Here is a 16,999-nt window from a genome sequence, read left to right as displayed (position 1 = left end):
ATAAGAACTAGAAGGCTGGTATGGATATATAAATGTGTGAGGCAGACGTGTATGATAAGGACACATGGGCACTTGGAACACCTTATAAAATAGTTGACTTGAAGGTGATGGCTAGAGTTTAAATGTAGATCAGTGTCTTATTTAAAATAAATAATAGTACACACCCCTATAATTATAAATAGGCATGGCAGAATTTGATTTTTATTTTTTTATAATTTCAGTGGAACAATGTTTACTTTTAAGCATTTTTTAAACGTTTATCAATTTAAATTTTCACAGTTGCACAAGATGATGGGTTATAAGCTTTTTTTCCTCCGTTTTAATTTATCGAAATTTTCACTGTGGAGGGAGGTTGTGAAACATTAGAAGGGTCAGAAAATAATTATTTGATGACGGTACACATTTAGATTAAAAAAACTAAAGCCTTATAAACTTAAAACACAACTTGTTAACACCACATGTCAAAATATACAAAATAAATATTCTGCAATGAAACGCTAATGAATTTTCAAGCAGCATTTTTCTTACTTTGCTGATCTGCAAATTTTAATTATTAGTAGTGGAAATATTTTTTCGTCAGTTTGTGTGTGTGTTAGGTGAAATTGACATTTACCAACATTTGCTGAAAAATCTAATCCTTCCAAATCTATCTATATATAACAATTACAGTAAATTTTGTAAAAGTAAGTATAAAAAGTCTCAATACCTGTTCTGGTTTCTGCTTGTAAATCACTGATCCCTTAAACTCAGCATACATGTTTGTGTATAAAGGGATATGATTTAGATTTTTTTACATATATAAATCTTTGGTGGAATCTGTACCCCAAATTATAGATGAAAAATGTATTGTACAAACACAACCCAGCCGTATAAATATTTTATTACAAATAAGACTCTGAAACGTGAATAAAGTGTCAGTTTATTATACAATATTTTCCCCATAAAACATTACATGAATGGAAAATTTAACTTTACACTTTTCTAGTGCTTGTGAAAGGTGTGGATTGGCAGTACTGAAGAAAGGAGCTCTCTATTTATTTATCCACAGAACAGGGTCAGCGTGGGCAGTGTTAATACAGTCTTCCTGATCGATCCCCACCAACGTGCTTTTCCTCTATCTTGAAGGGACCACCTCTCCCAGTTAGTGGGTAGATACATTTCCATGCCCATTCACACACTGGCTTCTCTGATGAAACCGCTAACAAGGGTTCAGTTGTGATATGGACACTAGTTTGGTAGGAATTAATCTGACACCCACTAATTCATTTAACATAAAACACCAGATAGCCAAGATAGGTTGCTTAAGGTCACTACCACTTTGGCCTAGATTCAAACAGGAAACGTTGAGAGGAAGAACATTGCATGTCCTGAATGAAAATGTTATAGGAGATTTTCTGTTTACCGTACAGTACCTCTCCAAGAAAATGTCCTGCCTCTCCAAGGTAGCATAATTATAAGTAGTGTAGTAGTGGTAAGTGGATAAGTGTATTTTTGATGATCAAACTGCACAAGCAGTTGGTAAAACTATGGTCATTTTCTGTGAGGAAGTAGGATACCTCTGTGCCTCTGCTTCAGGTCTGTTTCTTCCTTGTCTACAAGTAAGGACTGCAGTGTTAGTCTGTTGATGTTGCTACCACCCAGAACCCAGAGTTTTCAGTGAACCTTTCATATTTCTGTTTTATCGTTGTCAAAAAATGGATCACTTCTGTTCAGTGACACGCAGCACCACAAGCTCTTTTTCTACTCTGTAGTGAATCTGTGGTCACATGCATACAAGGCACCACAATTGACAGTGGGAATGAAACCCAGGACCATCAGCGTCAGAAAGCACAAATCCTTCCTGCTTGAGCTAAAGGACCATGCCTATCCACAGTGTGAGGTCAAGTTCAAGATCAGACTCAGCTCTTCCATATAACACCCACTGTTGCATTGGGGTGGCATGTTTTTAAGGGCCTGATCCTAAGAGGCACAGAAAATACAGGCACAATATCAGAGGCTGCTTCAGAAAATCTGGCCCATTTTGTCTTTTTTCACCCCCACTAATAGTTGGCTCGTGGAGATACAGAATAAATATAGCTTCAAAATTCCTTTTATTCTGTTTTCCTACAATGGTTATTGATTTCAGCCCCATTTGAGCCCCAATAGTCCAGTAACCCGAGTACACTCTCATGCATGCTAACTCTAGCTGCTTACGGGTTAAAATTCTACCGGTGGGCTTTTTTTAAACTAAAAAATGCTGTGCTATTCAAGGTTAAGCTTCCTTAAACATAAAACTAAACTCCTGGATTTAGAAAAAATCAGGAATCTTAATAGTGCTTCCTCACTATGATGTTTCCAACTCCATCTGAAATCATTTAAATACACCTCTTAATAACATGCACTTCATTGTAATATACAGATTCTTTGGCTTCCTACCAGCCCTAGTTTCAGGCACCAATGAAACTCGTTGCCGCAGGGGGCCCTGGATTCAAGAGGGCCTCCCATCTACTGTATATTTTGTTTTGTGTGTTTTTCAATGGCTCTAATTATTGCAGGTGGTAGAATTTAACTGGCAATGTCGTTGCTAAAGAAAATAGGCATGAAGTGTATATAGTGTATTGTGTGAAGCAGCTATCAAATACACAGAGAAGAGAATGTCAAATGCATTGTTAAACTGCTTTATAATCAGTGATTTTATTGATTTCATGCAAATACTTATAAAACAATCTTTCATTTATATCTAATATGTGTGGACAAAAATTAATTTATTTCTCTAGTCACCTGTTTGGCTAACTGACTCAGCAGGACTGACTTCCCACCCACAATATCAGAACCCACAAAACATGAAACATTCAGAAAGCTGGGGGTTTAAAGTTTCCTAAATCAAAATGAAAAATAGTGCGAGCTATTGCCAACTCAGGAAAAAGTGAGGTGGGCTGTGAACAAAAACTATGTAGTCCTCGACAAGGTTATAAAATACAATGGCACTGAATTTTGCCAATCCTTTAATTGTGTGGTGGCACATTTATATGTGCCAGATCATCTGCAGCATCTGAATAAAACCAGGGAAACAAAATTCTGCATAGAAACATTTTGGCTATGTGCCTTCTTCAGTGTTCTTATCAGGGGTTTCCATGAGACGGTACCTTGCATGACAATTCTGAGCAGACTTTTGCCCAGTTAGTATTTTTGGGAGCCTTAGATGATCTGTGTCATCGTATTTTTAAAAACACATTTTACTGCATTTTATTTTCCTTCACCCATTTGCAAAATTATAGTTTTTTGGGGTATTATTTACATGAGGAGAGGGTTGCAGAAAAATAGGATTTGTAGCTAGATGTGAAAAAAAAAAGTCAAGACTCAATATGCTAACAAATGTTCTGGGCTCAATGTCTGTCTTGCCACTAATTCTAGTATCTGGAGAGCGGCACTAAACATATACAAAAATGCATTCTTTGTGTCTCAGAATCTAGAGAGAAAGTCTGAGTTTCTGTGCCAAATACAGGATATGGAGCATCGATGAAGAGCGAAGGTACCACACTGGGTATCAGAAGTGTGCCAGCTCGTAGCTTGGCATCCTTGCATGTACCAGTGATCGGCCATTCCCGCTGCTGTCTAAATGACTTTTAAAATATTTTTTTAGTTATTCATCTTATTTCCATATTTCTTCACTGTCTGTTTTTTAAAAATAAATATTTCTACTACATTTTAACATTATTTTAGTTGTAAAGGTCAAACAGTGATTGAACAATGGCTTGGTGGGGAAAAAAGAAACATAATGCATGTCATATGAAATGAAATATGTTGAGTTAGTCCTCGAATGTTGACTGAATTTTTGACCTTTGTGGTACCAAAAACATTAAACGTCTGTCAAAATATGGTGTCCAGAATATGGCAATGTTGAGGATGGGCTTATATGGACTATCTGCTATCCAGGATCTGCGTTTAGGGTGCATAAGGTAATGCTAACCCACAAAGCTGATATTTAAAATAAAATGTTAGCGGCAAAGTTTAAATTTAAAATCTTTGCCAAACTTCCTTTATGAAATGATTAAAGTAATGCATTTAGAAGCTGGAGGAGAAGATAGTTCTTAGAGGTAGATAGTAGTGTTGTGGGATATCACATTGTCAGGTTTTTTTAGCTGAACTACACGTTGATTTTAACTACAGATATCTACCCTGGAGCTATCTTTACTAAACATTTTTAATGTTTATATTACAAACTTTATGAAAATTATGTTGCGCACACCTTTTATTAGATGTAGTGTTTAAATTACACGGAATTGTCCTTTAAGCTTTTTCATGATAGTTAACAGATACAGTCAGCAGGTAATTTTTTAAAAAATATTTAAAATTGGCATTTTCTATATAGAACTCAGTAGTAATTAAAATCTTCATTTGCTTAAAAGCAAGGGGCCTTTTTAAAGCAATAAATTAGCATTGCTTGATCCCAGGTCTCTAGTAGTGCTGCTTCTTTCAGTGCTATTAATACCTCAAAGAAAACGAAGGGGTGGTGTTATCACTCTATTGCAATAGAAGTAAGATTTTCAATTTAATCACAGTTAAGTGTCATGACCTTTTGATCTTGCATTGACTTCTTACTGAAATGTAGTCCAATTTCAGACAGCTATTTCTAAACCTTGCACAGTCAAGGTGAAGTGAGGAAATAGGTTTATCACAAATGTAGATTTTTTTTTTTAGTACAGTAACAATGGTTTCATTCCTTAAGTGTGTTTTGAGTTAAAACTTTTTTTTAACTTTTAAATTGATCCCAAATTGTTCTTTTACTCCAAACTGATAAAGTGTGATTTCTTTTAACTCTGTAATGTTTCTGTTGGTCTTAAGAAAACCTAGTTAAGAGGTTGAGTTTTTCTTTAGAAAATATTTTTTTACACATATAAAGCATTTTTTTCCAATTTGAAGAGCAGACAGTTAAAAATAATTATGAAACAAAAATCTTGTTTACCCAAAGCTTCTGCTAAAAATCATTATTTTTAAACTAAAAACAGCTTTTTAGTACAAAAGAAAGTGAATGTAGATTAACAAACCTACGTCAACAGAAATGATCTTATGGGTCATTTTATTGTTTCAGGCAAATGTATTAGTAGGTTAGTTGGAGAATTTTAACTAGGAACCTGTAGAACTCATTATTGGTGCATGTTCTGAAGCTGTTGGTTCAGCATCTGATCTCACTTTACACCACTGTAAATGGGGAGTCATGCCATTTATTTCAGTGTGCTACACCACGTACCCACAGTGAAAGCATGATGAGAATCAGGTCTTCTATCTGTATTGTGAATTTCTTGTTGCTGTAACATATAGACAGTAATCAGAACATGTTAGTTAACATTAGTTTTATAGTTAGTTACTGTTGTATGCCAATTTAAAAATATGTTTTGACTCTGGATTAAGTCTCAGGTTTGCATGCAACATGCAAAATGCATTATAAAAAAATGTAGAAAAGCAGTTTAAATCAGGCTTCCTCTAAAGAGAAGATTTCTCTAAGTCTAATTTATGCTAATGCACAGACTGAACACCCCATACAATGCTGTAAACAAGATACAGTTTCTTCCTAGCATAAATACGACCAGGGCACTGGCCTCCTAGCATTGTCATGTCCTAGTGCAACATTCCTGTCCTTAGCTTGTACTTTCAACCTTTTAAGGAAGTCTGGCGCCTGTGATCTACTTTCCACAGCAGACCCTGTAATTTTTGGCTGTATTTTATGTTTTTCAGATTCAAGTCAATCTGAAAGTCCCAGCCAGCCAAGTGAAGCTGATATTAAGGACCAGCCAGAAAATGGTAAGTTCTTACCTGCTGCTACTTTGGAATATTACAGTAGACCATGTTTACAAGGATTTTCATTTTCAAGCAGTAAGTGCACATGTGTAGTATAAAAAGACTCAGTCTTTGAACAATTGACTAGAGATCTCTGAAAATGAATGGTGCATCTTCTTCCTAGTTAAATGCCACAGTTTCACAAAATTAGAGTAGCATTCGTCTCTACAGTCCAGGAGGGAGATCTTTATTCCATTAAAATTGTTTTAATTAGGGGGATGCTGTAATAGAGCCTGCTGCATGCAGCACTGGGGTTTATTTCACTATAGCAGAGGCTTTCAAACCATGGGTCATGAGTCATGACCCCCTAGGGGGTGCCTACAGCCTTACTTTCATTTTTATCTGTGTGCTTTTAACGTTGTTTTGTTTATTGATGTTTTCATGATAACGGAACACTCTGAAGTGCCTGACTCACAGTATCTGTCCAGCTCATCATTTGAGATTGCAGGATTTCAAATTGTCCTGCAAAACAAAACAGTCACTTTGAAATACTCTAATTTTTCTGCAACCACTTCTCTATACCCCCCTCACCCAAAAGTACACACAATAAAACTGACAGGACGCTCTGCTGAAGCATTGACCCTCTCGAAGCAGGACTGGAAATCTATGATCACAGCAGCCACTCAAACTATTAACCACTTCTTGAGTGATAAAAGTTTTTTCAGAGCTGTCTATATTTTCATTGGCGTGATTCTGTGAAGGTGGTAGTATTACATGGAGAGAAAAGATGCAGTAAGACTCAAATCTTAATTTGCTTCTTCTTTTTCTACTTTTATTTCTAAAACTTGTTTCTGAAAACAGCTATTTGACCTTGTTAGAAAGCAGCCACATGGCCGTGAATTTTAAGAATACTGCAGCGAGACTGCTGCATTGTTTTAATAGGGAGTCGTAAGCACAGAAGTCCCATTGAGAAAGGCTAAACCAAAAGGTTACCACTGTGAGCAGGTACTAGTATTCTCTGAGGTAGGACAGTTTCTAAGTAGAAGTAAATTGAACCCATGGAAGGGACATCACGGCTGGCTTCCATTGTAAAAGGGCCCAGAGAAGCATTTACTGTCAGTAATTGAGCTAGGGGATTGTATGTGAAAAGATAGATGAAGTTACAAAGGGAGGAACTTGAGGTAAAAACAATACCCTTCTTTTCCCACCACCCCCCAAAAACCCCAAAAAACAACAGCCCAGCATCTCTTATGGCCTCCTTGGCAATTGAAATTCTGTACCTTCTGTTACTACAGATAATTATTTTCATTAGTGCTTGGAATCAAGAAATGGTGACATCCAACATTGGAGATAATTGAAACTGAGACAATCCCTGGTTATTCTGAATTTTTTTCTGATGTTTTTAAAAATTGAACTTATAATTATTAGTAGTAAGTGTTTATATTGTAGTAGCACCCAGAGGCCCCAGTTGAGAGTGGGGCCCCATTGTGCTGGACGCTATCTAAACACAGAAAAGAGGCTTGTAATGTCTGCCCTGTAGGGCTTACAATCTAAAGCCCCTTTCACACTTATGGGGGCATTAAAATCTATCTCATATAGGATTTTTAAACATACAAGATAGAATTCTCATATCCCTTTAACAAATCCATCAAATTGATTTTTGATTTGGTGTGCTTTTATTGCTGCCTCTCTTCTTTATGGTACAACACTGTTTCCTTTAATGTTTTGAATGTTTATACTGAATACTTGACTAGTAAATAAACAAGTCACAAACAGGGATGAGTCAAAAATGGTGGTGCTTAGATCTGGATTCCATTTGGATTAAAGTTTAAAGTTAGAGCTGAGTGTTCAAGTTCAAGGCAGAATCAGGGCTAGTGTTTATATTCAATAATATCAAAATCTTAAGAGCTTTTCTCAGGAAATTTCAGCATCACACTCTAGAAATCTCATCATGTCAGGTGTTTTGGTGAGATGTCTGGCATTCTGGGTCACTATTTCTCTCTCTCTGAAATTTGAAATGTTTCAGATTTGAGGGCCTTTATTCTGCTCATCTCTAGCCACAATGTCTGAAAACATTTTTCTGACTATTGAATGACGGTGTCTAGCTTCTCTTATCAGTGCTGTTTTAGAACAATTATAATTTATTGCAAAAGGATTGCCAGTTTTGGAGATGAATTGGCAAAACTGTGAAATCTGTTCTGCCAGTTCTGAATTTTTTTTTTAATATGTTGCCTCTGTTTATTATGTCACATTTTAAATTACGCTTTGCTAGGCACCCCGAATCATTCTGACTCTGATGTTCTATTGTTATTATTTTGTGTCTGTTTGACATTCTTTTGCAGCTTCTCAACAACTGTTCTCCTTACTATGCAGTGCTCAGTCTTAAGGAAGCACATTTCACAACTGCCACCCCAAAAAGCCGCAATGACAGTGAATAATATAAAATGTGTCAAACCCCAATAAAACTAGAAATGTCAGTTCTGGAATCTTAATGCTTCTTGTAAAACAAACATTAATGAATTATTGGAATGTCACTGGTGACTTGTCAATAGTACTTTTTTCCTTAATAAATAATCAGGAAAATTATTCTTACTCAGTTTTAGTAATGGGTATTTTCCCCCACTATATCAGAATCCTTGTATCTGATTAGTTGCAGTTTGCAGTGTCTGTGTGGGAGCGTCCCTAGACTAGCACATGCTGTTGGGTCTAAAAGGCCTGATCCCTCCAAGTTGATGTTGAGCTCATTCTCAGTGCACACACGGTCCACAGCTTGCGGTGTATCAGACCCAGCATGGACATCAACATAGCCCTGCAGTTCTGATCTGCTGAATGCCAGGATGAAAGCCAAACTGCAGGCTTTAGAAAATGAAAAACTGCACACACAAAAGTGCATACAGAAATCATATTCACTGTGTTGTTCTACACTTGCCATAGACCATTACCATGGACCCTGATCCAAATACCTCTGGAGTCAAGGGGAGTCTCACCACTGATTTTAGTAGCAGTTGCATTGTGCCCACAGAGAGGGAAATTTCTTAAAAATCAAAGAAAATAGCAGTGGGATAATTCTGCTCCCACTGAAGTCAACAGCCAAGCAACCAGATTGAGGACAGATTTTGGATCATATTGCATGCATTTCTGTAAGGAGTCTACAAGTATATCAATTAAGAGTACTACCCCTCACATGCACACATTCCTTCATTTAAAAAAATAAATCTTTAAAAGCCTTCTGAGGGTTGCACAGTCCCTCTGCTTGCCTGTTAATATCCTTTCTGTTCTACTCCATAAATTCTAAAGTTATTTATTATACATATATATATTGCATAGCTTGAATAATGTAGGTTCACAAGGGTCAGCTATATAGCCCTGAAAAACAAGGTCTTCTACAGTAAGTTTAAATTCATTGTTTAAAATTCTGTAAGTTACTTTAGGAAGAATCATCCATTTAAGTTTCACTAAACTAAAGCTAATGCAAATAATTACTCTTGTATTTAGAGCCATCCATTTTCTCCAGTGGGTTTCATGGTTGCTATCACTCAGACAGAGCCAGCAGATAGAAAAAAAATTTGTGCCAACTGCTCCCAACATGGCCCTTGCCACTCATTTCTTTTCTTTAGCCTTTGCTAAGACACAGCTTCAGGCAGCTGCTTACCCTACTAGCAAAAGAATGTCAAACAGACACAAAATAATAACAATAGAACATCAGAGTCAGAATTAGTTAGTAGTTAGCCCTACTACAACTAACAGAATCACAAAGAAAGAAACTTTTTTCAAGAGATCCAGCAAAGAGGTGAACAAGTGTATTGTTAGGTTTCAGAGTAACAGCCGTGTTAGTCTGTATTCGCAAAAAGAAAAGGAGTACTTGTGGCACCTTAGAGACTAACCAATTTATTAGAGCTTAAGCTTTCGTGAGCTACAGCTCACTTCCTCAGATGCATAAGTGTATTGTAGCCATCACAGGACCCTCTTCCTGGTCTTCACTGGAAATCCCCAGATTAAATCCTAACCAGATAAAGAGGAAAATTGAGGGCTTAAAATGGAGAGAAGGGAAAATCATGTGACTCATCTTCAGATGGGTAAAAGGCAAAGCATATGAAGGAGAGCAGAAAAAAACATCAAGAGTCTCCCAACACCAAATTTAGTCCTTGGCTCCCTCCTGTTTGTATCCAGAGCTGGTTGATCTCTTCATCCAAGGCACATATCGCAGCCTGACTAGCTGGAGCAGAAAGAAATCTCTCCAGTGTTAAACGTGCTCTGCACTCATCAATAAGAAAAAGTGATGGGTGTAGAGTCTGTTCAGTAGGAAACTCAAACAGTGGATTGACTTCTTCTGACCACGTCCTTCCACTGCCTTTGGAAAAGGAGGTTGGAATAGCTCTCAGCAGCAAGGTACTCGTGAAGAGACTGGACTTGTTAAAGAGGAAAACAGTTTATTCTTCTAGGTTTCAGAGTAACAGCCGTGTTAGTCTGTATTCGCAAAAAGAAAAGGAGGACTTGTGGCACCTTAGAGACTAACCAATTTATTTGAGCATAAGCTTTCGTGAGCTACAGCTCACTTCATCGGATGTAGCTCACGAAAGCTCATGCTCAGATAAATTGGTTAGTCTCTAAGGTGCCACAAGTCCTCCAGTTTATTCTTCTAGTAGTGTCCCTGTGGTTGCTCCACGGTAGGTGTGTGGGCGTCCCTGCGCTGCTGGTCGGAGAACTTTGGTAGCAGTGTCCGTTGGGGCCACAACATGTACTGTCACTCTTCTTGTGCTGGGCCATGAGGCTAAACAGCACATGTGGGCTAAGTATCCTCAGGTCCTTCTCAACCGCCCCAGCAAGAGACGGAGCCTATAGCTGTCCATTAGCAGATCATTAACTCTCCTTTTCATTTGTTAACTTTTAGCTTTCTTCTAACTTTTAGTTGGCCGTGCCTTTTAAAAAAAAAAAGAAGAAGAAAAGAAAAAAAAATCTGGCATCTGATTACCAACATGTGCCGAATAAAACATTGCTCAGACAAAATCCACAGAGGGGAGATTTTTATCTAACAAATAAAATATTTAATGCCCAAATCAAATGTTTTTTCATTCAAACACATTCTTCCTGCTTCGAGCTGCAAGTATCTTCATACCACTGCAGGTAATGAAAGGCATCTTGTTCTTCACAGCATTAAAAAAGACCAAACAATGATGTGAAGCAACTCACCAAACACGTTTTTCAACCCTGAGGTAATTAGACTGAACTTGTAAACATTGCCATTGAAGTAGGGCTGGTCTTGGGTATTAAACATGAAAGAAACGCGTTTTTAAAAAAATACCATGTACCAACTTTTCAGTGCTTAAAACCACAATGGAACAAATTGTGGCCCCTCATAATGTGTGTGGCTGAGGTGGGGGTGGGATGGATGTAGGGAACTCTCTGCACTCCCTTCCCCCTTTCCTGAGGAAGGCTGCTCAAGACAGACATAATATGGCTGTAGGTGCAAGGGAGTGCAGAGCTATGTGGAAGGGCTATGTCTGGGTGAGGGAAGGGTCTCTGTATGCAGCAGCCAGGGTTCACTGGCAGGGGGTGCTTGTTGCATCCATAGAGCGGGTATAGGAAGAAGCACCTCACACTGCTTCTTGCATGGCCCTGGGGGCATTATACCTTTCAAAGGCTCTGCATCAGTAGTTTGCCTCAGCAAGCACACAGCTGAGCCCAAAATGTATTGAATTCAGGGAGTACAAGAAGAATAGGAGTTTGTTACTCTCTAGTTTATCTGGATGGGTACAATTTTCAAAAGTGCCTTAGGAACCAAAGGGCTTGTCTTCATGTACAGCCCTACAGCTGCTGTAGTGCTTTAGTAAAGTCACTCCTACACCAATGGGGGGAGAGCTTCTCCCATCACTGTAGTTAATCCACCTCCCTGAAAGGCGGTAGCTATGCCAGCAGGAGAAGCTCTCCCAACAACATAGCGCTGTCTCCATTGGTGTGTGTATGTGTGTGGGGAGTTATGTCAGTATAACTGTGTCACTCCTGGGTGTGGATTTTTCACACCCCTGAGCAATGTGGTTATACTGATTTAGGTCTGTAGTGTAGACCTGGCCTAAGTCCCATTGTTAAAAGTGACATAAGCACTTAGGAACCTAAGTGTCATTGACATTGAGGTTCTGAGGCACTTATTGGGCTCCTACATCACTTAGGCCCTCTTGAAAATGTTACCATCTTTCATTTTTACCTGTTATGTTGTTAGAAGGACCTTACTCTAGCTACAGTATAGTACATGGAAGAAAAGCTTTTTGTTCTTTTTAACTGAGTGAGGTAAGGGTGTTCTTAAAAGCTCTGCCTCTTGATGTCCTTGTTCCAGTATTTCATCTCTTTTTTTCTCCTTTCATGAAACCTGCAGTAATTTCATTGCTGTGCATGATTATCATCTTTTTTTCCTTTTTGTGTGTCATAGAACATAGATCAATATCCCAAAGAGACACTGATGAAAGCAAAAAGCCACTCTTATGGCATTTACATGTTGAACCCAGTCTCATACCACTTTACTCTAATTCAGTTGAACACATGTTGAAATGAAAACTAATACAGTTAAAAAGTGCTTCATGTCAGCCTACTAACATTTGTAAAGCACCTCATTTCCAGGATATACCTGGGGGCTGCAGAGGAAGTTTTTCTTTCAATGATAGCTGCATTTGGCATGATACAATAGAAGCAGCTTTGTTGTTGTTCTTCTTGTTGTTTATAGACTCATTTGGGTTGGATTTGTATGAATATGGAAAGCTGCTTTTCTCTTGCTATAAAGTAGCATTTGAGAAATCTTCCCAAGCTCAGAGATCAAACTGAAATTAACTTCTCGTCAGTAAGTACTTCAAAAGAAGCTTAGGACTCACAACAATGAATCTGCTACCTTGCGGGTAAAGTAGAAGATCAATGATAATTTCACCTTGTTGGAACAGACCTGCGTATAGACTCTGGGCCAGATTGTCCACAGACTCACACCCCTTTAAGTCCCATTGGCTTCCCTGGGGTTACACAGGTGACTTTAAGCCAGGTTGTAAACTTATGGCAGAATTTGATCTGTAAAGTGGAGATTTGGTGCAGTCATTCAGTGTGCCTTTCTACAGAGTGACTATAGTAGGACATTTCAGTCTAGACGTAGACATTAGCTAATGAAAATTTGATTTGGGGAAAATTCTATTTTATGCCCATTACAGTTTACACTATGATTTATTTATGGGAAAGATGGAATCAGTTGTCTGTAGTGAGCCTTAGAGTCCATGTTTCATATGGTTCCAAAGAAACATATGCTGCCATACTTGGCCACAAAATTTATAAAAGTGTGCTGTGAGTCCTGCATTTTTTCATGCTGTTTCATTTCAAGTAGATTGCAGCTCAGATTCTCATTTCTAACACAAAACAAAATGTATAGAATGTTAATTGTAATGCTCTAGAACCTAAACTCTTGCTGTATTTAACTCCATTTCCCAGCCAGTTTCCTGGCCCTTATGCAAAAAGTATCTAAAAAGTCTAGTAAAGAAAGCACTTGTCTTTCTCCTGTATTGCCATACTTTCAGAGAGATTCATGTCCAAAGTCAAATGAGTTTGTGGTCCAGATTTTATTGCACAGGTTTTTTAATTTCCAGTGTTAATGGGTACATCTCTGCTCACAATTTAGCCTACTTATCATTAGCTGGCACTCTGTTGAGGACACCCTGTTTTGGCAGCTTTGAAGAATGCTAACATGATATGGGATAGTTAATTAGGGTCAGTTCTGAAGCCACTACAAGGGCCAAGTAGAGAATCTTGCCTCATCAGTGACCTGCAGTATTTAAGACTTGAGGATTGATGGAGGACTTCAGTTTTCACTGCTTATAACCATTAACCTTCACAAGCAAAGCATTCTGACCAACCCTCCCCCCCACCCTCACCCCCCAAATCATCCGAGGAAGGTCTGACAGGAAATATTCAAAGCATGAAATGAGTGCTTATAGCATAACAAAGCAGTGCTTGAAAGACATGAAACGTTCATTACACTTGGTCTGAATTCTGCAAAGAAAAGGAGTGCATGTTTTTATTTCAGCATATGTGCATACAGCAAAAAGGTGGTGAATCTTTCCAGTCGGTAAGGTGTATAAATAAAGTTGCAATTACTCTAACTCATTTAAAAACTTACTTATATTCAGTTGCTATTTTCCATACCGTTCTGCATGTATCTGTACAGCCCAAGATAGCATTCAGATAGCACTTGCCCTGGGTAGAGGGCAACTTGTAGGTGTGGTACCCCAGAAGCACCTGTTGACAAGGAATCTTGCCTCAGAGAGTCAGGATTCCTTCCTTGCTTCCCACCTTGTTCCCAGAGTGTGTGTGATCTGCTGCTGGACCATAGGCCCCTCACTCCCTCACCAGCTCAACTCTGCTCACCAGAGAGTCAGAGCAAAGCTAAGTCTCCACTCGTTCTTTGCTTCCTCCCCAGGCACTTGCATACAGGGAGAAGTACCAGGACCTTTAGCTCTTCCACTTTGTTGTAATTCATCTGTAAGAGGTATTTCCACTCTAACACCAGCCTATTCTCGCCCCTTAGTGCTCCCAGTACTCAGTGGCCTCAGAACTGAGCTAGAGCTGTGAAAATTTCCCAGTTTTCACCACAAAAAAACATGTATGCTGAACACAAAAATTGTCATGAAACGCTTGTTATTCAATTCACAGCTGAGAGTTTTATTTAATCAACGTAACAGCCACAACCTGGGCAGACCACAAGCTGAGTGATGCTCTAGGATACCACGCTAGTTCACCAAGAAACCGGGCAACTAGGAAGGGGGTTTACTTGTGGTTCTGGCTTTCATATAAACTTTCTGCCAAGTGGAGAGGAGGGCTTATTAAGGGAAAAGGCCAGAATGTTTGAAAACAAGGTGGGGGGGAACCCACAAAAAGTAAAACCCCTCCATCTTGTCTTTGGGTGTTAGAATTTCCATATGCCTGTAACTTAAGACAGAGAGTAAGTTATGGTTGCTGCAAAATTACTTTATATTTATACAATAATAAAAATAAATAAATAAACCCCACAAGCCAGCGTGGTTTGGTCCAAAATGTGAACTTTTTACTCCTCACAAATCTCCCAAGTTGTGCTACCAACCTGTCAGCCTGATATACCCTTGACATAAATTTGTGTGGTTTAGCTTCCTCCCTTGAACTGACTCCATCATTTAACAGGTCTGATGAAAGTGTTATGAACCGCAATGAAATATGATAATTAGCAGTTTAATTCCTTTTTCATGTATTAATTTAAAAGGCATGAACTATAAATACAGGATCTGTAGATAAAAGCAGACTCTGAAATCAGTCATTTGTCAGAAGTATTCATTACTTGACATTCATTTAGCTGGATTCCACTAACAGAGGTGTGTGTAAATGTTTATATTGCTTTCTTCCCTAGCATTCTTTTTTACACTTCCTCTTATAAAAAGTCTTGCGATTGACTTCAGAAGTGCTAAGAGGGTGATTGTCGTGTGAGCAACCTTGTCATAAAGCAAGCCACAGATCCAAGGCTTACATTACTGTGCTTAAGACAGTGGTTCCTAAATGTTCTTTATTTTCTAAGGTGGGCATATGGATAATCATTTAGTCTGTTCCTGAGGCAGTGGGAAGGTGCAGGATGGTTTCCCATGAAAAATCAGAGCCACAGTTTTGACTTAAACATTGCAACTTGCTATTATCTGACTCATCCTTTGCAGTACACCCTATATTAAGGAGCTACATTACTGTTAATGCTTGTGCTTCTGGTCATCCACTGGAAATGCTTAGTGGGTCACAACCACCTTTAAAAAGTGTATAGGTTATCCACTTATAGTTGGAGGGGTTTGGATATAATCTCTTATTTTAGATTCATCTCTTCACACTCAGTTTAGTTCATTTGTAGACTCCAATTCTTATGTAAATAAGAATATATGATGTTTTGCTAATTACAGTTTGAATAGAAAAATGTGTTCCTCACATTCCCATAGGCTTTAAGGCCAGAAGGGACCATTGTGACCATCTAGTCCAGAGATCGGCAACCTTTGGACGTGGCCCACAGGTTCAGCCGATCGCAGCTCCCACGGGCCGGGGTTCGCTGTTCCGGGCCAATGGGGGCTGCGGGAAGTGGCGCCCAGACCCTCGCTGCTTCCCGCAGCTCCCATTGGCCTTGAGCAGTAAACTGCAGCCAGTCGGAGCTGCAATCGGCCAAACCTGCGGACGCGGCAGGTAAACAAACTGGCCCGGCCCGCCAGGGGGCTTACCCTGGTGCGCTGCGTGCCAAAGATTGCCGATCCCTGATCTAATCTGACCTCCTGAACAATGCAAGCCACAGAACCTCACCCACCCACTCCTGTAATGGATTCATAACGTCTGGCTGAGTTACTGAAGTCCTCAGTTCACGATTTAAAGACTTTAGGTTCCAGAGAATCCACCATTTACTCTGATTTATACCTGCAAGTGACAGAGGAAGTGCAGAAGAAAGTGATAACCCGCCAGGATCTCTGCCAATATGCCCCAGGGGAAAATTCTTCACTGACTCCAAATATTGCAATCAGTTGGACCCTGAGTATTTGGGTAAGACCGAACAGCCAGACATGTGAGTAAGAATTCTCTGTAGTAACTCAGAGTCTTCCGCTTCTATAGTCCCATCACTGGTCATTGAAGATATTTGGTACTAGAAGTTGCAGATTAGCTACATGCCATTGTAGGCAGTCTCATCATACCATCCCTTCCATAAACTTATCAAGCTCAGTCTTGAAGCCAGTTAGGTTTTTTGCCCCCACTGCTCCCTTTGGAAGACTGTTCCAGAACTTCACTCCTCTGATGGTTAGAAACCTTCATCTAATTTCAAGCCTAAACTTGTTGATGGCCACTTTATATCCATTTGTTCTTGGGTCAACACTGGCACTTAACTTAAATAACTCCTCTCCCTCCCTGGTATTTATCCCTCTGATGTATTTATAGAGAGCTAACCTTAGCTTTCATTTGGTTAGGCAAAACAAGTCAAGCTCTTTGAGTCTCCTCCCATAAGGTAGGTTTTCCATTCCTCTGATCATCCTAGTAGTCCTTCTCTGCACCTGTTCAAGTTTGAAGCCATCTTTCTTAAAAATGGAAGACCAGAATTGCACACGGTATTGCAGATGTCTTAGCAGTGCTTTGTATGATGGTACTAATTCTTCTCTGTTTCTGCTGGAAGTACCTTGCCTGGTGCATCCTAGGATTGCATTAGCCTTTTTCATAGCTGCGTCACATTAGTGGC

General features: G+C 39.0%; 1 protein-coding gene across 7 annotated transcripts in view; it reads left to right on the top strand.

The window, feature by feature from the left end:
• Window positions 1-16,999, top strand: part of NFIA (nuclear factor I A) — a 464,599-nt gene that overhangs the window by 312,179 nt on the left and 135,421 nt on the right. For all 7 annotated transcript variants that reach the window (XM_073357517.2, XM_073357513.2, XM_073357518.2 and 4 more), the window contains exon 3: window positions 5,716-5,781. In XM_073357517.2, coding sequence (XP_073213618.1) covers window positions 5,716-5,781 — 66 coding nt within the window. The remainder of the gene's footprint in view (window positions 1-5,715; window positions 5,782-16,999) is intronic.

This window comes from Lepidochelys kempii, chromosome 8, assembly GCF_965140285.1.
Source record: "Lepidochelys kempii isolate rLepKem1 chromosome 8, rLepKem1.hap1, whole genome shotgun sequence".
Lineage (NCBI taxonomy): Eukaryota > Metazoa > Chordata > Testudines > Cheloniidae > Lepidochelys > Lepidochelys kempii.
This window is presented reverse-complemented; position numbering and strand designations above follow the sequence as displayed.